General features: G+C 38.4%; 1 protein-coding gene across 1 annotated transcript; it reads left to right on the top strand.

The window, feature by feature from the left end:
* Positions 1-860: 860 nt before the first annotated feature.
* LOC126377798 (serine/arginine repetitive matrix protein 1-like) lies at positions 861-22,048 on the top strand. Its single transcript, XM_050025642.1, has 5 exons — positions 861-1,191; positions 13,603-13,771; positions 13,971-14,815; positions 15,707-15,851; positions 17,432-22,048. Exons 2-5 carry the CDS (start codon positions 13,612-13,614, stop codon positions 17,560-17,562), a joined length of 1,281 nt encoding a protein of 426 aa, XP_049881599.1. The 5' UTR covers positions 861-1,191; positions 13,603-13,611; the 3' UTR covers positions 17,563-22,048.

Here is a 22,048-nt window from a genome sequence, read left to right as displayed (position 1 = left end):
AGCAACAGCCTTGCAAAGTTTGTGTGTGGGCTCGACTCCTCCTACTTCCAAAAAGACCTTCACAGTTTTAACTGAGTAATTGAAAGTATAGACGAAACACAAAGGCTCTTCAATTTAATTGCAGACCACTTGAAAATAGCAACAATCACATTTCGAACAATAAATTAAGGCACAAATCTATAGGCGGTAACAAAGACTGGAGAGTAAAAGCCACTAGAGAATGCGCCGAGTGGCAAGAATTTAAAGCAGGTTTTTGTTAGCGGGTGCTTAGAATCATTCATTCTTCACGCTTCAATGGTTCCTGTATGGGTCCCCGGGGAGACGTTGCGCAGGTACACAAAATGCTGTCACGATAAAAGGTTTTTTGTCACTCCAACTTGTTCAAGTATGCAAGTGGGATGTTTAGATGTAGAGATGTTTAAATTCAAATCGATACGAAAATAACTGACGTAGATTTCCAATTAAAAATATCATTATTAAGTCGGTCACATTCACATAAAAAGTTAATAAGTAACATAAGTCAAGCGGGTTTTTTGATAAGGTACGTGGGTACTCTACTTACCTATTACTCAAAGTCATATCATGCGTTAGTTGGTGTTTTTATCAACAAGGTGCGTAACTTACAGAAAACATGTGGCATATTTACTGTTTACGTTATCGCCTCCGGCCGTTTCCGTTGTTTCAAAACCGTGAGGAAATTCTGGCGGCTAAGCAAACATTAGTTAGTTTATTGTTTGAAAAAATATAATTTGCCAATTGCAGCGGCTCTATCCCATGCTACATTGTGACGTATCTCCCCACGATAAACCTTTGATGGTTTTCTGTCTTTATCATCCATAGGGCTTTATTGTATTTGCTTTTCCTTCTCGCTTGAACCCCATTTGCCGGCATACAGACAGACAGGCAGCATAAACAATTTCTTGAGCGGCGCGCTCGTAATTTTTGAGGTTATGTTAGTATTAATTCGACATTCGCTGGCGACGAACGTGCGGCGCGCTCGGGCGGTGTTGTGATCGAGTGCATTCGTTACGTCGCGATCGATATTCGTCGACTTAAGTGCAGACATGCAGTGCCGGTGGTGCGTGCATTTTGAACCAATTGATTGTAACCGAAACTGATATGATCGCGACTTTTGGACTAAAGTGCCAACGATCACGCCACAGTTGGATTGATTAAGGCTCATTGTTTACGGTGAGTACTTTCAAATTTAGTTTGTTAATCTCGTTGAAGATCTATATTAAAATACCTATTTTAACAGTATATTTCTTTATGTAGGTCCATTTAAGTAGTACTTACATGTTAATGTCGTTTAAAATAATTTAAAAGAAGATTTGTTTTGTAACGTAAGTAAAAAATATGCGCACTTACCAACCTATTCAAATTTTAACGGTTAAAGTTGTAGTTGTTTAAAATTTTGCAATTTGAGTAGGTTGGTAGGTATATATAGTATAATTAGCTACGTGTGTTTAACTTCCCTAATTAGCAATACATAGGTACTTTATCATCACGAAGTAAATTAGCGTTTTATTATGGACCTTTGTTTGATTCTGTTTTATTATTATTAAACATTTTATTTTACTGTATGTCGTGTTAAATCAGCTGGAAGGAGATAAATAAACGTTATAAAAAGCTTTGTTTGTTGCGTTGCATCGTTGAGGGTTTTCGGCCCCTCTCACCTTGGACCCTCGCCGTCTCCACACTCTGGTAGACAGATTCCCCATCTTACGTTTACGCCTCTATGCTCCCTTATTATGCATACCATAAGGGGTAGATTTGGCTGGATTTTGATCAACAGTAAGTTTGCAACGTCATCACCGTCGTGCATTCATCCCACCCTCGTTTATTACCTATACCGTATGCATGTTGCGGTGCCTATTGTGACTGCAATCCATTAGACGATTAATCCCTCGCATTGTTGTGCAAATGTCGCTGAACCAGTTCGCAACAATTTTGACAAAACAAACTCTTTTAAACAGATTCGGAAATCTCCGTAACAAAGCGCCAATCATGAAAACCGTTAGCGAACATTGGCCACAATGTTTAACCTACCCTACTAACCATTGACAAAGAGTTGAAAATTACTAAAATGTCAGTTGATTTTCCAACTGAATTTCAAATTTGGATCTCCTTGTTTCTCCTAATAAAGATACAGAGTCATTGTCGCGGATAAAAACAAGATCCACCAAATAAGGGCACAGTGTGGGCCAAAGATTAGTAATGACTCTTCATAAGGTTACTTATCCAAAATCGGATAATTAAGTGTTACAATTCAAACGATAATATTTTACATATGGTGTTTATACCTACATTAAAGTGACATGATAAAGTTTGTCTTGAAAGATAGTCATGAAAATTAGACAGATGGAGTTGTTTTGTGGTGGAATTGGATCATATTTCTCAGTATAAAGCACAACAAAAAACAGACTCAGACCTTTTGACTTTTGAATACATTATCTTATCTAGCGTGCAAGATCCCACAGCAACAAAGAACACCCTTTGATGACCCTGATTCTGCGCCAAAAAGTCATTGAAGCCGTCGTCAGTACATATTTTGACGTCTCGCTCAACTTATCAATACCCATCTTGAAGTCACCTAATCAGTAATGACCCTTGTCTCCGGTTCTAGATAAATACATCCTTAAAAAACACGCGGAATTAAAACCAGACCTCAAATGGTAAAAGAGAGACAGGAAATACAGTTAAAAGTTCAAGCTCTTGCGAAACCTGAAGACCGATTGTTACATTCTAATCACATGTACAAAGAGTTGAGGGTCCTTGATCTATAGCAATCAACATTTGACGTGTTAAATCCAACTTAACATGAAATCAAACCTTTCACGACATTGCTACACAGCGAAATATTGAAACGCATAGATAATTTATTTTCCTTACATATCCGATTGGAGTAATTCTAAAGATTTATACTCTACACGTATCATGCACACTTGTAGACTCTAGCAGAATGCGGTCAAAACAATAATGTTTAACAGTGTCTGGGCGGAGCTCTTTTTAATACTTACTGCAAGTACAACTTTCGACGGCTTGACCTATTCAAAGGCGAAAGACGAACGTAATGTCAAAGATATGTTCTTGCATAAGTTTAATAACAATCTTTCACTTTACAATGTTACAGTACAACATTTATTTATTTTGCAAGTCACATGGTCAACATCATCATCAGCCCATTAACGTCCCCACTGCTGGGGCACGGGCCTTCCCTATGGATGGATAGGGAGATCGGGCCTTAAACCATCACGCGGGCCCAGTGCGAATTGATGGTTATTAACGATTGCTAATGCAGCCGGGACCAACGGCTTAACGTGCCTTCCGAAGCACGGAGGAGCTCGAGATAAAAAGTTTTTTTTTGTGGTCACCCATCCTATGACCGGTCTTTGCGAAAGTTGCTTAACTTCAACAATCGCAGACCTAGCGCGTTTACCGCTGCGCCACCAAGCTCCTCACAGTCACATGGTATTACAGTTGTTTTAATATAAGTACTTACTTGTATGCATATGACACCCGGTAAGGGCAATAAAAGAAATATAAGCTTTTATAAACTTCACATTATATTATGTATGATATACTTACCTAATAATATTGACGTTTCCATATCTCGGGCCTATGGAGTCCCGGACTTTTGGAAGGCGTGCGTGGGGCCGAAGCCAACACGTAGAGGCCCCTTATGACAATTTACTATTATTTTTATTATTTATGATATTGATGTATATTTTAGTTGCATTTTTCTATTTAGATTTAGATATTAACACATTTTTAAACGAAATTATTATCTATGTTTTATGAAAACTAGTTATTATAAAATATCTATTTTTAACTATAATTTTATCATCATGTACGTATGAAGGTACCTAACTAAATTTTATTTAAAATATTTAAATATGCATAGGTACATTTATTATTTATTTGGTTTATTATCGTTAAATAATTCTTCGAACTTCTAACTTAAAAGGCTTTACGATTACGACATTTATCTACCTCTAGTGTTCAGTAATGCGATAAGGAAAACTGACAAACGTTTGTTCCATATGTATTGTGTTATATCTGTATCGCTACGTATCTATGATAGGAACTGGATTACATCACTATAACAATTTATAAACAAACGTGTCTAGTAGGAGTTTACAAATAAAGCGATACGATATAGACATAGTCACGTTCCGGGTCTCCCACGCCGATAATGAAGCTGCCGAACAAAGAGGCTTTGAGGAAAGAGGGCACTACACTGCTACTGTTCATCTAGTGAATAGACGAAGAATACTTCACGTATGCCCGACAATACACCCTTGTGCAATAGCATCAGATAAGATCCAAGTGGCCGCTGTGGCCGAAGCTAACGTAATTATAGATACAGCTGAATCTTCGACGGCTATGAATGAAGTTGCGATCTCGATATTCTAGTTACTTACATACACGACAACAACTTATTTATTTGTTTATTTATAAAATTATTTAAGTAGTCAAAAATCACCCTTACAGGAGACTACCTGTATCGGTGATGTTATATTTCACAATCAAACTTAGATAATAATATTGCGGTAGCGGCCCCGATTCCTGCAGACACTTCCTAATTTTATTTTAAGTTATACCTACCTGTTATTTTCTTATCCGCCGAAAAGAAACGGAATAGATAGATTGAAAAATGATAATTTTAAAACGAATGAATAGCCCGGGCGAATGAAATACTAGGTATCTCGCTGGTATGCAAACCGTTTGACGTGTGCACTCTACTTAATTCTGTCATTATTGCCCAATGTAAAATATTTAGAAAGTTGTTTTAGATTTGTGCCTAAAAATGACGTTTGTTCCATAAATAATTTTATGCCGGTCGATTGCCCATTCCTTTCCTTTTCTTCGGATTAGAAAATTACAGGTATAACTTAAAATAAAAATAAATGGTATACACTTATTGAAATCAAACAATACAATACAATACAAATATACTTTATTGCACACAACACACAAAACAAGTTTTACACACATGGGCGAAAAATACAGTACAATCTGGCGGCTTTCATTTCTTCCAGGCAACCAGTGGCAAGAAAACATTAAACAGCATCGGTATCACAATTATTAAGTAAAACACTCTTGAAAAAAGCACTTATTTTTCGGCAAAGAAAGTGTTAATAAATCTTATCGTGTTGTGAATCCAAATTATTATTTTGTTTATCGCACGACGAGTGCAATTACCCGTAATCTCGACTTTCTTATAATTTGGAGAATTTCATATACACCGAGCTGACCTATACTTTTACTCTTGCGAGAACTTGACTCCGTCCTACATACACACGGATTCGTTCGAAGTCATTCGTCAATACCACCCACGAACGTTGTCCTCTAATGATCTTGTTTCAATAGAAATGTCTATGAAAAGGTAGTGATTATTCCATATCCTTGACACGAAAGTAAGATTTGTTGCTTGTTCTGCTTATGTGGGAGTTGCATTGTATTCCTATGTAGCCTATGTGAAACCTTGCAAGCCATGGTGATGTAGTCGTGCCCAGCCGACCGTTAAATGACATCCGCTGCTGTTTTTATTGCCATTTAAATTGCTAATTGAATATTCTGAAATAATTTTAAGCATTTCTTAAAAACATGCAGGAGGTTATTTAACTCAGATTCTAGGAATTTTAACATCCTGCTTCATTGTTTGGTTTAGTACCAAGTTAGTACCCTATTGTTCCATCACTCCACTTTTTATTAAATAAATTCCTCGGAACTTGTTTAAAAGATTTTACAATTAGTTAAATAGTACATACTTGATCGTTTGATACAAATATTTCTAAATGTCTGTTTTTGTTTAGAGTTATAAACAGTGGCTTGCGTATTGTATGATTATATCAACAATTATGAAGTTATTTACACCAAGACATCCATTGTTCAACCATTGTGCTATTGTGATTAATACTATTTATATAATTATTTTAATAAATACTCCAGATAACTTATTACTAGAATATAATTGAATATTAAGATTGCGGGTGTACCTAACCGATTGTATAAATGAGGTTTATTGTTTCTACAGATCTTAAGAGAGCTATAATAGTTGACAAGTGAATCGAAAGCAGAAAGAATCGTGTTCTACTTCGTACCGAACACACCATAATGATATAACTCGAGTGTTACTTTTACACAATAATGGAACCAAATCGACCCGATTTCTTGTGAGAAAAAAAATGCAATAAAGGAGACTGAACAACATAATAAGAGAGAAGCAATTTCCCAGATTTGTTCGATGAGATTAGATCTAGAACAGTGTCGATGGGTTTGTTAATACAACGAACAATGAGCGACAGTGGAGACCCGCCGTGACTGCGGTACCGTACGGCCTACTTGCTTATAGAAATTAGCCATAACAACATAAACGGCTGCCAACAGCTGTTTTGCCTGTCATTTCTTTCGCTACGGTATTTTCGAAATTTCCAAACCGAACGACCAAAACAAATGCCAAACAAGAAATCAAGATAGCGGATAATATATCGTAGTGCAGCAAATGAGACGTGAGTCACATTCCTTAGGCCCTATTGTGCCACTATCGTTCCCTAGCTACGCATAAATCTCAGTTTGGTTAATAAGTGTGGGCGCGACATGGGCACGAACCCGTTATGCTCGACACGTAGTAAATTCCTATAACTTAATTCCATGGTCAACTGAGATGTTGAGAAGTTGGGAATGTGATATCGGATTCCCATGAAAGAGGAACCGATACACCGCGTGAGGTGTATGTAGTTAGATAATCACGACACACGTCTACTGTTACATGAAACGGCAATTGTAACGATTGCATGATAACATGCGTATTATGTAGACACGTTCGTCACTCCTCTCATAGCACGTTCCCTAGAGAACCAGAGTAATTGGAGAATCTTTAATTGGCCCGCATTGAAACGTAAGGTCCCGCGGTAACGGATACCGAGCGCGGTTTTTGCTCCGTCACACGGTGCCGACCCAGCACTCAGCTTCCACGGAATTGGAATGAACAACTAATGGATTCTGGCCATAAGGCTGCCCAAGTACCCACTTGAGATCAAAGCGCAGCCGCAGGGCAAAAACAAACGGTGCACCCCTCGGTAAATGCTATAAATTTTGCGTTTGACATAACATATTGCACGAAATATGCTGCGTGGACCAACCCTAAAATCAATACTACTCACTTCATTTGTTTAAATAAGTAACCGGCATTTATACATTGTTTGCAAGGCGTGTCAAAATATCCCATAATTAGTCGTCAGCGGCGGGTAATCCGTACCTACAAAAAAGTCTATGGTACGAAAGATAGAAGAGCGTGGGATTGTAACCTACAGTTCCCAATAAACTCTCGAAGACACATGCTCCGATATTTGTAAAAAAAAATATGTGTGTTGTTGTAACAGTATCGTTTCTAATAGATCATATTACCACTTGACTTGTGTGTTGACGTTTCTACAAAAAATAAACAGTTATTATAGGCTCCGTAACAGCAGCAGGAGTGTCCCTGATTATATTTAAAATTTGGCATTGTCTTCGTAACAGACTGTTGCATGCTCTTACGATAAACATGCGCTTATAATTTAACTTGGACCATTGTATGTAAATTTAAATGACTCTCATAAAGTTTATAACTATTCGCATGAGTTTGTAAACTAACGGCTGCCGCCGCGATGTGGTATTAAATTAATACGCGATAAACGTGGATACTAAAGCGGTGACAGTAACATCCGACTGTTGGCCTGCATAGTGCGGGTAGCCACCGGAAGATCAGTGACCACACTCAGCCAAATTCGGCCCACAACGGGACTCAACAAATTAATGTTAGCTTCTAATGTAACTGCTAGGCGGACTACTCCACTATTGTACCGCTGTAATGGACTGCAGGCAATCCATCTTGCAACAATGATAACACTATTATTTTAAAATATACAGCGCCAACAGTTAGCGCAGTTAGCTCTAGGCCAGTGGGTAATGTGTTTAGGTTAAGCCCGTGTGAGTAATTACGTTTTAGATGAAACAGCACAGTTTCCCCTTTGTTTTTATTCGACCACAGGCACGTCTAACGGCAATAAAGATCGCCCCTGGTTCACAACTGGGAATTTAATTACACCAGTGTCCACACCACGCTCCCCTGAGATTAATGCCCTCTGTGGACGACGTGTCCCCCTGAAATTAATAACCATTTATTACCTTCACTAGGTTTTGTCTACGGAACCTTTCACGAGCTTTATGGTCTCTTAAACGATTTGTGTCAAGATCATAACGTAACATAATGGCTAATACCACATTTTATAACGTTAGATAAAGACTGACACGCGAAAGCGTAATCTTCACGGTTTAATTAAGTGGTTGTAAATAATGTCGGGGCCGTAAGGAGAATTATGGTGTCGTGGTGATAATATTATAATGTTGGGTAGTTTATACGGGGCGCATAATAGAATAATGCGAAGTAGTTAGTATGAGGAGTGTCGGCGCGCTCGGGCGGATATCCGCAACGGTACCGAGTGCTGACCGCGGCTCCTGCGCCGGCGCAACCGACACGCGCCGACTGTTTCTGATGCCGTCAGCGATATTATTATAGATAAATATTATATATACATACATTATTTATAATACAGTTGCAGTTCTAGATTTTTGTTGATCTGTTATTTAAACCAAGATAAATTATAATTACATTTAAAAGCCTCGCTCTATATAAAAGTATGGTTGGCAAAATCTGCAAAAGTTCTGCAACATAATGAAGGAATGCACATGTTATGTTCACCTACATTTTTAGATGCACGATTGCTATCGAATGAAAACTGCGTTATTGAAAAACAATAATATACTTAAACAGATACTAAGTAAGCCGCAGTGCAACTCTGTCTCGGTTCCATCAAGTTTACGTTTATTGTTAGAATACGTTAAAGTACATGAGATTATTCAAAATATCATTTTCCTGGAACTAACGCATTTGGCTATGTAGGGCACGTTACCGGCAGTGAGTTGTATCTAGTGGACTTGATCACCGGACGCTGGTTGTTTGCTGTAAACCCACGCAGCAGGCCGTGGGTGTCGGCATCTGCATCGTCGTGGTCAATGTTTAGCCTCCCAACATGGCTTCCATAAACAGTTTACTGTAAGACGCTTCTGTGCTTGACTGAGAGTACGGTCACGAGCATTAATATGTATACACTTTGGTACCATGTCACATTAACTTTTTTGACAAATTGAACTGTAAGTCTCACTAAATGTCAAATATGTTAGTGCGATAGAGTCCTAAAGTGGGAACATTGTATTGCTCATGACTGTACGCGTTTAATTGCTTACATTCCTGTACATGATTTAAAACATACGCCGCATAGGTAATTGATGTTAAGTACATGGTTTTCTCGCCCCCTATTACATGAGACTTAAACAGCTGGCGAAGAATGGGTGTATGTACACAGGGTGTTAGTGACATCGTAACGAATACTGAGGAAGATGAGTCAGACCAGGATTCTGAGTTGATATTAACTTCTTTCACCCTAAGGTTGCCTGGCAGAAATTGCTATTTAGCAATAAGGCCGCCTATTGTACTTATGTTTTTATTCGTATGTTTATGTCCTTTGTATATGTCGTTGTGCAATAAAGTATTATTGATTGATTGATTGATTGATTGATATCAAGTGAAATGAAAATTTTATTTATTTATTTATTTATTTGTACACAATGAAACAGACACAAGAAACATACAAAGAAAACAGATAGTACAGGCAAGCTTATCTCTAAACAAAGAACGAAGAAAGAAAGAAAAAAAGAAAAAGAAGAAAAGAAAGAAGAAAGAAGAAGAGAAAGAAGTTTTTAGTGTTTTTATTTTCATTTATTTTCAAATCAATACTTTTGCGATGGAAATTCCACTTGATATCAACTCAGAATCATGGTCTGAACCATCCCTCAAAATTTTCGTTACGATGTCATTAACATCCTGTATATGATACGCCTCTCCCTACCCTTTCGGGGATGTAAAACCCTACAGAAGGATTGGGTCTTTTCTAACATATGATTCGAACACATAAGCTCATGACTATATAGGATTATTTGCAAAAAATAGCGATCGGTACATTGTTAATACCAGGAATAAAAATAAACTTGCTTTACAAGTCAGTCGATTACATAAGATTACTAAATCTTTTAAGGGGCAATGTATACGTTTTTACAATAAGATTCCCATTGACATTCAGAATTTGCCTTTCAACTGTTTTAAGACAGTAGTTAAACAAAAACTTTACAAAAAAGGTTATTATAAAGTTAGTGATTATTTAGAAGATATGAATGCATGGGATTAACTGTCTGAGAACTGATATTAGGCAGCTAAATTACTCAATTGTATACCAATATTTTATGTTTTATGTTTATTTTTATTTTTTTTAAAGAACGTCTAGGGCCCTGTGCCGAGGTTTTTCTTGCAGCTTCTTTTCCCCGGCTATACAGGTTGTGAGAAGCTGCAGTAGTTTTAGACGGATGTGACGTTCGTTATGTAAAATTGACGATTCAAAGTGTAACTATGTTACCTACTGAATAAAGATATTTTTGAATTTGAATATATTCCCAATTGGTTTAGCCTGTAGTACATCCATCGCGAGATGAACAGTAACTAAGTACCCATGTTCCATCGGCATTTCAAACATGAGCTTTTGTATCGTTCTAACATGTTGGATCATTTTGATAGTCGATAAAGGGCTGATCACTTGTCACCGTACGGTTTATCATATCCATAGAATTCCGTATGAAAAATGGCTGCAATTTGTTTTCTGATCACTTTGTGCCTCTGCCCACCGCATTAAAGATTATAGGGTGACTTTATATATGTATACATGGCTTCCACAAACTGTTTACAGTAACTTAAAGCTAGCTACTGTAGAAGAACCAGCTGCCTCTGGCTATAAAGTCATATCTAATTATATCATCAAGCTTCTTACAGGCACAAGTGGCTCCTATATTTAGCGGTGCGTGATAACTTGGGTTATTAAACTCTGTCTGTTACTGAGAAGCACGCTATGCTTTCGTCTGAAGAAATGTGTTATTATGGAGATAATTGATAGGAAGATTACACAATGCGGCACTGCAATCTTATAAGCTTATGAACTAGAACTGCCGACGTCTGAAGCTGTGAAACGTAGCGAACATGGCATAAATAATCTTTTCTTATCTTCGAGCAATTTGCTCACCTCACTGGCCGAAGCACGGCCAAAGATAACGAAACGCAAAAGTAAACAGTGGCGCGTTTTTATCAGCGGAACAAAACGTTTCCTTGAAAGCTAACGCACCTTAACAAAATTAAAATTTAATTTTCGAACGCAATCTTACTTTTCGTTGTAATCCTTATCGGAGAATATTACCACTTGCAAGTTGTTTGATTTTGTTAGTGTTTGGATGTCGATATAAAATATGATGATGCATTACATCGCCATATAGTGAAAACCATAGAATAAGGAATACTACATAGTGAAACAAACGGAAGCGCCTTTTTTGAAAAATTGCTTTCGAAGTGATTTTAGTACCAAGTAGACAAGCTAGTTTCAATCCAGATAAAAAAAAATGTGGTCTCAATTTTTACCCGGAATGATATTAATTGAAAGAAATCAAGGTTTTGTTGAAGAAAATCACATCAGAATGTGAATTTGTAAAAAGCACTTACCTGGTTTTCACTATAAGGCGAAGATTAGCTGCTATTCATACACATAGTTAGGTCATCTAATAACGCAAATTTTATCACGTTTGAAACGACTTTCTAAGTACGAAATACCTAGTCAGATAAACACTTGAATGATAAGAAGTCCATTCACGTCGTGACAAGCTATCTTGATTTAAAAGACACAACCAAAAAGATAAATGAACAAGTCTACAACCTTAAATGGAAAAGTCACTAACGAAAAAGGCAAACAGTTTATTATGACAAGCACGAGACGGCACGGTTTTGTATGTTATTTTACCTTAGCTATCGTCAAGTCATTTGCTGGTATGTACTTTATGCACTTGAGGAGCTCGGTGGCGCAGCGGTTAACGCGCTCGGTCTGCGATTGTTGAAGTTAAGCAACTTTCGCAAAGGCCGGTTATAGGATGGGTGACCACAAAAAAAAGTTTTCATCTCGAGCTCCTCCGTGCTTCGGAAGGCACGTTAAGCCGTTGGTCCCGGCTGCATTAGCAGTCGTTAATAACCATAAATCCGCAATGGGCCCGCATGATGGTTTAAGGCCCGATCTCCCTATCCATCCATAGGGAAGGCCCGTGCCCCAGCAGTGGGGACGTTAATGGGCTGATGATGATGAATTTATGCACTATAACTTACAATTTTGAATATAGGTACCAACAGGTATGTAACGTTACAAAATATCATACTCCTAGCGTTATCCCTTATTCACAGGGTCTGTTTAACTGAGCTAAAGATTTAGATCCGGTTTTTTACAGAAGCTTTTTGAAGCGCTTATTGTAGATTTGCCACAGATGGTATTAACAGCCCCCGTGGTCTAGTGGTTAGAGCGTTAGGCTCACGATCTGGAGGTCCGGGTTCGATTCCCGATGGGGACAATGTCGAAATCACTTTGTGTGACTGTCCTTTGTTTGGTAAGGACTTTTCAGGCTTGAATCACCTGATTGTCCGAAAAGTAAGATGATTCTGTGCTTCGGAGGGCACGTTAAGTTGGACCCGGCTATTAGCCGTAAAAACACCTCCACCAACCCGTAGTGGAACAGCGTGGTGCAGTATGCTCCATGCCCCCTCCGGTTGATTGAGGCCTGTCCCCAGCAGTGGGACGTATATAGGCTGTTTATGTTTATGTATGGTATTAACTACTTAGCTGGATAAAGAGAGCGCGCTGAGGGCTCTCAATTTTTATAGAAGCGACTGCCTGTCTGTTTCGATCCGCTAAGGGAAAACCAGCCCAAACAGAAAATCATGGGTTAGAACTAACGACTTCACAGTGAGAGTCAAACGTTCTAACTGGACCATTGCTTGCTGTCGACGGATTAATTCTCACCCACTCGTTACCGGATATAAACAAGTGTTGGACATCATTTAACAAACGGGCTTAGAACTCAAGAGCTCCATCTTATTAGCATGTCTCATCTCATAACTTAAAATGTTTTTGTTTCACACTAATTTACAGCAAATCGGTGTCGAATAGCGTAATAAATCGCAAAGTGAAATTGTTATTTAACTCACTAATTTTCGATGAAAAAGAAAGTGTTGATATAGTTTATTGCACACAAACATTACAATGAATATCATTAAATATACCGAATTTCAATAATATTGACTTATGCGCTCCGACAACTAAGAATCTGACATAAACAGATTTGGTGCGACGCAGGCAAATCATCATCTTCCTAGGGTCATTCAGCAAGGAGTCTTAAAGACATTAAGAGGTCCTGATCCAAACCCATAGATTATTTTTCTCTTGCCTATGTAGTGTTCTACTGCTGGGCAAACGGCTCCCCTCCCTTTACCATTGTTCTTTATCTAAACAGATGTTTTGTCAAACCCTTTTAAAGATGAAATGGAGTCATTCTACTTTCTTTTGGGAGTGCCTCAACTGTGACGTTTGACCGCAGGTGCCAATTTTGTTGGTAAGTTAGTTAGTATTTTTAATTTTGCAGGGTTAAAAAATGGGCGCACCAGCATGGGGCTCGAGGAACGGCAGCGACCGTCCGCGACTCCTGCGCATGACTCCGCTTCGGCACAGCTTTGCGGCCCCTGCCTCGCCGCCCGCGCCGCCGCCCCCGCGCTCCCACGACTACGCCTCCGATGCAGACACTAATAAGAAAGGTAATCTCCACTTCCTCCATTAAAAACTTCCGTAAGAATGTTTACCGTTGACTTAGAGAGTTTCTTTTCGATACAACAAAAGTTCGGTATTGACCCAAACAATTATGATGGTTTAGTAGCGCATAAGACCTTTTTCTGATGCCATGTCCATCCATTCTTAGATTACCTGTGGAGTTCAGACGTATTTCTTTCCTTACAGAAGAGAGTTGGAACGCGAATTTGTCTCAAAGATGGCGTAAACTTCGTCGTCGGTGCTCGCGGCTTCGCCCGGGGTCCGGCAACCGGGAGCCAAGTCCAGTGCGCTGCTCCCCCTCCCCCCCGCGCCCGCCGCCACACTGCTCCCCCGCACCGCCTGCTAAACTGTCCTTCAGGCACCGCGGGAAAGTGTACACCACCGCCTCACTGCGCGTTACCAGTGGAGCTCCTGATATACTACGAGCTCTTGGTAAACTAGGAGGCGGATTACGGAGAAGAGCTCTATCTGCCCACGACGTGCTGGCCCCTCCACAGCCACCGTCCACCTTCTACGTTCCTAGTCCTACTACAGTTCGGCAACCGTCCTCCCCATCTCCCTCAAGACAATCTGCAACATTACGGAGACGATGTAGTTCCCCAAACGTTTACCGATCCAAAGCATCACCTAAGCCGCGCGATCGTGCGCCACTAATAAGTCCGGAAGACGAAAGCCGTGACGTAGTGGACCTTGCTTACATTCCTGAGCGACGAAAGCACAGTAATGGGTCTGAACGAAGTCGACGACCGTATAGTGAGAATGTGGAAGACGTGCCTTACAGAAATGGGTACGGTCGATTGACGCCTGACGCGCAGAGATTGTGGGAGGAGCCGTACAGACTGCCGCGAGCGCAGATGCGGCACACCAACTCACATGAGAAACAGGAAGCTATGCAACAGCTGAGGAATGGAGTAGCGGAGCTGAGAGTGAGCGCGACGCCAAGAGCGCCGCGACCACCTCCGGCACCGCCTGCGTCGGCGCAAGCCAAGAGACCTCCCGCACCTGAGCCGAGGGACTCGCACACTTTTGAGGTAATATCAATTATCTAAAACGAAACTATCTACAATGTTACTATTTAATAACACGTGGTGATTCTATTTGAGTTTAACGAAGTAAAAATGCAGAATTAATAATCTACTATTGTTCATTCTGATTCTACACAAATTTACTTTACCTTTGTCCTAGGAAACTTATGACTAATTCTCAGTAGCTTACGTTTTACACGTCGATTCAAAAACAGAGGAGTAAACATTACACGTCAATGGAATTGTTCATATATCATTGTTTACGATCAATTCGTAAACCATACATTCAAGGGGAAACCAAGCGTTTCTAAAACAGAAACTTGTTGCTTCGTAATTGTTATGATGTCGGAAACAATGCGCAGTTCTCAATACGTTTTTGTGTATACTATAAACAAGATGCAATATGCATGTACGTCTTGTATGATCAATAACATTCACATATTTCGAAAATTACCAGATATATAGTTAACGATACAGAGTTTAATGTCACATTTTACACCCAAACTCTGTAAAAAAAGTAAAACAGATGTTTTCCTTTTACTTCCATAATTGATGTTCGTAGTATTTACGATGGAAAACTTGATGAAAATTGCATGTGGGAGAAGTGTAGAAAATGAGAAGCATATTACGAGGAAACTGATGAGTATGAATGTGGATGAATATAGAGGTAGGGGACGACACGAAAAAAGTGTGGATGAAAGGATGGATTGTGTGAAGAAGGATATGTATGTGTGTGAAATATGTGAGTACTGAGATGACGACAGACAGATATGGATGGAAGCACAGGAGGGTGATGATCAAATCGCAGCAAAGTATACGCTATAGCTATATCGTCATAGGTTTTTTACCATTTTCCCTTGATGTATTGGACGATAATATTGTATTTGTACTTTCCAGGTCCGGTTCACGAAGTCAGCAGGTGGAAAAGGCCTTGGGTTCAGCATAGTGGGCGGAAGGGACTCACCTCGGGGAGACATGGGCATCTTCGTCAAAACCATCTTCAACAATGGGCAGGCTGCTGAGTCAGGCCTGCTTAGAGAAGGTAATGATGCTTATATTTCAGATTGTATCTATAATAAAACAAAAGTTGCTGCATTTTCTTTTTTGTGTTTTCATCGTTGGCGCTTACGACATCATACTTAGCTTTTTGTGCTTACTAACTTCGCAAAAAAAAGTTGATACTTAAGTACATAAAAAGTGCCAACATTAGTTTATTTAATTTGACATAAATGTACACGGTATTCCCAGAACATAGTACAGAATCACTGTGATTCTGTGGCTTGCTTCTGATACTGGGAGCGCCGATTCGTACCGAACTTGCAGCAATGAGTTTTTTCTATAGTTGGTTCGACCATCATAGACGGCGATACGGCTCACCACCTATCACGTTGGTCTAACAGAAGACGCGGTGAGGTGTGGGCATTTAGTACATCTTGCGATGGATGGACCTCTGACTACCCCATTGAGCTTATGTTACGTAGTATAGAGCACCGGCTGTTCATATGATACTCTAATATGGCAGGCCTGACTATACGTAGATAAGGAAAATGTCACTTGTTCTACTTTTTTTTTCTATCTAGCTATCTAACTGTTTGCTAGCTCGCATAGAGGCGCGTTTTTACGAGCCCTTTAGAAGGTGCGCGAATTCCTTAGTAACGGTTGAGGACAGCTGCATGGTTTATTGCGCGTGCCACTGCGCAGGCGCGTCACTACACCTGCCTCGGGAATATCAATTTAAAGGTTACATCGGTATTCGATGACAACACATTACAAATATAATATGCCTATTTACTTTATTTTATCTTTAGTCACTTAGTTTTCGAGTTACATTTTCGACTTTTACTAAAACCAGTAATTAACATCAATATACTTAGTGTTTTTGCTAATTACATTCATAAAGCCACATAAAGTCACGCATTCTCCTAATTGCGCTATATCGGCCTTACTTGCCGTCTGCGAGCTATATTCCATTAGATTTTCTTCCTAAGCATATTTTAGGTGCAACCACACCCCGGACACTTCATACAATAATTCTCACCGTATGTTGCCTAACACGCGCTTTCTCGCTTGCTCATTAGCGTCTTATAGTCATTTAAGACCATAAGAGGAAGTGAGATCGACGCCCGCTACGAATTGGTGCGGAGCAGAAAGTGACCGTTCTACGTTATCCTGCTTGGCAAAGGCCTCCCCTTGATTTTTCCACTCCTCTCTACTTTGCACGATCTCCGACCATCCCTCCGATAAACTTATTTTTTTTACGTGACTTATTGTAGATTTGCCGCAGATGGCATTAAATACTTGGCCGGACAATTGGGGAGCACTAAAGGCTCTCTCAGCCGGTACAAAGTTAAGACAACAGGCCTGAGGGTGCCCAGTTGGGCGCGAACCTCGGCTTAGGGCGTCGTCTGAGAGGGAAAATATTTGAAAGAATTAATCGACCCTAGTGGGTCGATAGCGATAAGCGCTGATTGAGGGTAATCGTCGACCACGCTGGCGGGTCGTCACACCATACTTTACCGTTCTATACGTAGTATTATTCTTTATTCTATGGTACGACATCTTCAACACCAAAACCATTATTCCCTTTAACCACAAATTTATAAATACATGTCAACATTTCAGGTGACGAGATAGTGTCAGTAAACGGTCGCGGCACGGCGGGTCTGACACATGGTGAAGCGATCAGGCTGTTCAAAGACGTACGCGCAGGTCCCGTGCTGCTCCGCGTGGCGCGACGGGCGCCCGTCCGCTGACTGCCCTGCGCCTGCTGCGGGGACGCACCGCTGCAGGCGACCAGAGATGCTTACTCTACTTTGTAACATACTTTCTAATAACTGACCGGAATTTCGGTCCGTTTATAAACTTGACGGCCGATAAACGCGTGACTACATGGCAATTGCTAGCTGTCTATCGGACCTGATGCTACTCTTGGGTACATTGTAAATATATTTTACTTTTATAACCGAAGAGACAGTTCGCGTTCGAATGAAACATAATTGTTTCTGGCCGGCGACAGTCGTTGCTATCGCTTCCTGCAGGCGTCTAGCACACTTCTTACACTTTATAATACACTTTGTCTAATGAAGGGTTTAGACTATTCAGGGACCCCACACAAGCCTCGGATGACTGCGGAAGTCCATTGAATAAGTAATCAACTAAGATGGGACGAAACTTTATCAGCATTCGCAATATAATCTCTCTAATACGAGAACTAGGGCTGTTACAACAGTAATACATGAGAAATTAGGATACACTTAGTAATTAACTCTACCTACTGTCACTTGAGTGATTTATAAATAGCAGCTTAATTTTGTGAAGATTATATATTTTACACTAAACTTTAATAAGATTGATCGATTTAACACTGGCCGTTTATGCGTACGCGGCAACCCTATACCTATAGGAACTTTCAATAAATCGTGTAACTACATATTATACTATGCCCTTACACACTTGCAGGTATATTAGCTTAACTGCGATAACATCAATTTAATCAATTATTCAAAAAAGGACTCGAATCGCTAACATACATACATTCTTTTCAGTCTTTTCGATTGAAAGGCCAGAGTTGAAGTGGTAACTACTGTTAATGCTTCGGGTTCTTTGAAGTGTTTAAATAATTTGTTGTTGTAGTTAGGTTTTGTCACCATTATACGGAATAAGTTGAAAAAGCTAAATAGTTATGAGGTGTTTATTTCATTATTTATTCCATACCGAATACATAAATAAGTACTTGTTATGCAAGTACTGCAACAAAAAGTAAGTTGATGTACCATTCATTTTCCACGCTAAACTGTACGTTTGAATACATTTGATATAATTTAGTATACTAGAAAAGGATAAATGATATATGTATATCACCAAACAAAGCTTAAGGCATTTATTGATATCGTATTTGTAGATAATTAAAGTAAAAATAACGACATGCCTTAAAATGGATAACGCAGAACTTGGACACAGTTTATATAAAATTGTCTGTGATATGAGTTTCAAAGCTGATTCGCACAAAGAAATATTTTGTTATTATAAATATTGTAAGGAATTAACTTATTTTTATATTTATCTTTAAGTACGACGATAAACAATTAGAATTAGTAAGCAGTGTAAGCAGTGAGTGCTGCGATAGGTAAAGTCTAAATAAATACATACCTACCTACATAATAAATGTTATTTATTTACATCGGTGCATAAAATATAGAGTATGAAAGGACATAATTTCGTACAAAGTTTTAATTCAATATTCATAGAAATATATATTTTATTTCATATAAATGTACATGTTAGGTATAAGTATCTAGTCGAAGTGTTATGTAATACTAGCTTTTGGTTATCAAATAGGGTAGTTAACAATCATAGAAATCTAAATGTTTTTATTATTCCTAATTCCAAAATAGACATAAATTGATAACCAAATATGAAAATAGAATAGAAATTCTTTGAAAAATATATTAAATACTGTCCTCCGAAATCAGGTCAGTTAGAAAGAAATGGCAATAGGAACACGTGACGTCATATGTTCTTAAGTCCATCTAAAATGCGGTTTGCTAGTATAGAATGAAGTATTCCCACCACCACAACTGACTTTAAATATTAGAGAGTAGATTTCTGAAAAGAAAATAAATAGTTAACTACTCTTTTATCTATCATATCTATAGGTCTCAGGACTAATGTAGCTTTTTATAATTTGCACGAATTTTAAAAATCGTTTCAGTAGGTTACGAGATTACTTCCTGCAAGCAAACTCACTAACTTACAATTTACTTACAAACAAAACCTCTTTACATAGATACTCTGTAGTACATCTTATTACTTTAAAAAAAATAACGTAACGCTTCTATTCCGAATTTTTATTCAAACAAAACATGAGTTAATTGAATTTCGTACATCAATACTAAGAATTAAAAACCGGATTCTAAAAATACGATACGAAACATGAGGTGAGAGGGCTTTCGATTTTTTGTAAATTTAGCTTTAAACGTTTTACGTCATTACTAGAGGTGCAATATTTATATTAAGTATGTGAGACTATCAAGATTCATTATTGACTCAAGCAATTCCTTTCCAAGCCCACAATTATTACCTACTATACTTTGAAGTCAGTTCTGAGAACCCGCGGTAAAAACACAGTTTTTTGCCCGCGGCTCTACCTTGCTCTTTAACCTTTGACATCATTTACTTTTTTTAGCATCGACTATCAAGTGTTTACATATTCGATTCAGATAATCATTAATTACTCTATAGGTACATTTTATAGACGACTTATAAAATGTATTTAAAACACTTGTTAATTGCTTTAAAAATATGTACAAAAACCTTTAAACACTTATATTTAGGTAACTTTTTTTTGTACATATATTATTAAAAAATATTTACAAAGCAAGAAATAGTCGAGCAGAGATAATAATATTTAACTTATATCGCCATCTATCGGTTGCTTCGAGTTCCACGATTCCTTGTAAGCTTGTGAGCGGCCTAAAAGCTGCGATTTCAAGCTTGTGCTTACAAATTGCAAATAGTAGCCGGCAACTGTGCCTAACCAACTACGCATCACATTTGTTATATAGATGGCAGCATTTGTACAGTCTTTAAAGGACGTAGAGTCAAGTTTGTCATATGACCCTAAGCAACACAGGCCTCCGGTGAATTAAGCCCTGTATATAAAAAACGCAAATTGGAAGTAAAGCATTTTTGGTGTGTTATTTGGATCCTGTAGGGCGTGAAAGTTCGGACGCCCCTCTATCTAATTTTTGGTTTTGAGCCACCTTAGATAAATAGGAACCATTATAAGACCAATATATTATTATGATCTAAGTATGTAGACCAGATAGTTACTATAGCGTAAAATAAATTGGGTCGTTAATGGTCAAAATCGACAAAAACAAAAGCTCAATAAATTTCCGTTTATAGGAAATTTTGCAAATCTTCGGAGATGTGTCTTATAAACTATCAAGACTAAATTATTCTATATTGTTCCCAGTCTACTTAAAAGTGTTCATATTGACTTCGGGTGCGTAAATCACAGGCCTAAGTCCTCGGAAACTAAATTTCCTCGTATTAATCAGGAAAGTATGTTTCTGGAGCTTGAAATATACGAAAAATGAAGCTTTACATCGCGTTTTGCGTTTTTGGGTGCTTTTTGAGTAAGACTTAACTGGAGTAATAGGGCCTTTACTGGGGAAAGAAAGTAAAATCATACAAAATGTTTGCATACTTAAAAGTACCTATGGAATAGAGTGGTTGAGCTCATTTTTATATTTTTATTTATTTACTCCGTATTGCAAACGTAAAAATAATAATAACGGTGCTTATTGCAAACAGATTACATAACTATTTACTTACAAAATAAAATCTTTATTCATTGTTTTTTTTTAGTACTGCACATGTCTAAAATGACGTCACCTGTTGACGTCAAATTATCACATAATAGACCTAGTTGATTACGAATATTTATTGTCTAGCCTTTGCTTATTAGGATTGATATTATGAGTCTTGAATGCAACTGTGTTAATATGATGATTTTGTAAACTGCGGACACCAAGGAAAATAACTAGTGTAAGCAACTATTTTTGCAATTTTGTAATAAATATGCTATAGTTATACCTGAAATATAAAGATACTTATAATAAAAAGTAATAATAGAAAGTAAGAAATAAAAAGTAGCGCAGTATTATTTTTATATATCACTATAATAGAATAGTATAATCAATTACATTAAGACGCTTGCATATGTATTTGCTAACTTCAACTTCGAAATGATACGAAGTAGATGAATTTCTTTGAACATCGTTATATTAAGTATATCATCCTCTTTCGCATCCGACAACGGCGACCTTAGTTTCTTCTCTCTTGTGTTCGAATATGGCTAGCTAAATAGAACTTAGATCATCTCCCCTCCCTACCAGCTGCTGAGCTAGGCTTAACTCACCCCCTCGGTCTTTAGTCTTGAATCGTATGGGCGTCAGACGTAACACACACAGATGCGCGTGTACTATCGTATCGTTATCACGTCAATATGTAGTGTCTGTGTAAAACTAGGTGTTTTGTATGAAGTGTCCGGAGTGTGGTTTGAACATCCTACCCAGTCACATCGTTTTGCATAAGTTTGAAAAAAAAACCACTTCCAAATCGGATCATCGCACCCTTTCTGGAGCTCCGATGGCGCAGACAGACAGACAAAAGGTTGAAACTGATAACACCCCTCGTCTCGAAGGGTCGGTTAATTACTTATAGAAAAAAACA

The sequence above is a fragment of the Pectinophora gossypiella genome, chromosome 2, assembly GCF_024362695.1.
Source record: "Pectinophora gossypiella chromosome 2, ilPecGoss1.1, whole genome shotgun sequence".
Taxonomy (NCBI): Eukaryota; Metazoa; Arthropoda; class Insecta; order Lepidoptera; family Gelechiidae; genus Pectinophora; species Pectinophora gossypiella.
The sequence above is the reverse complement of the archived record's forward strand: the minus strand, read 5'-3'. Positions and strand labels throughout refer to the sequence as shown.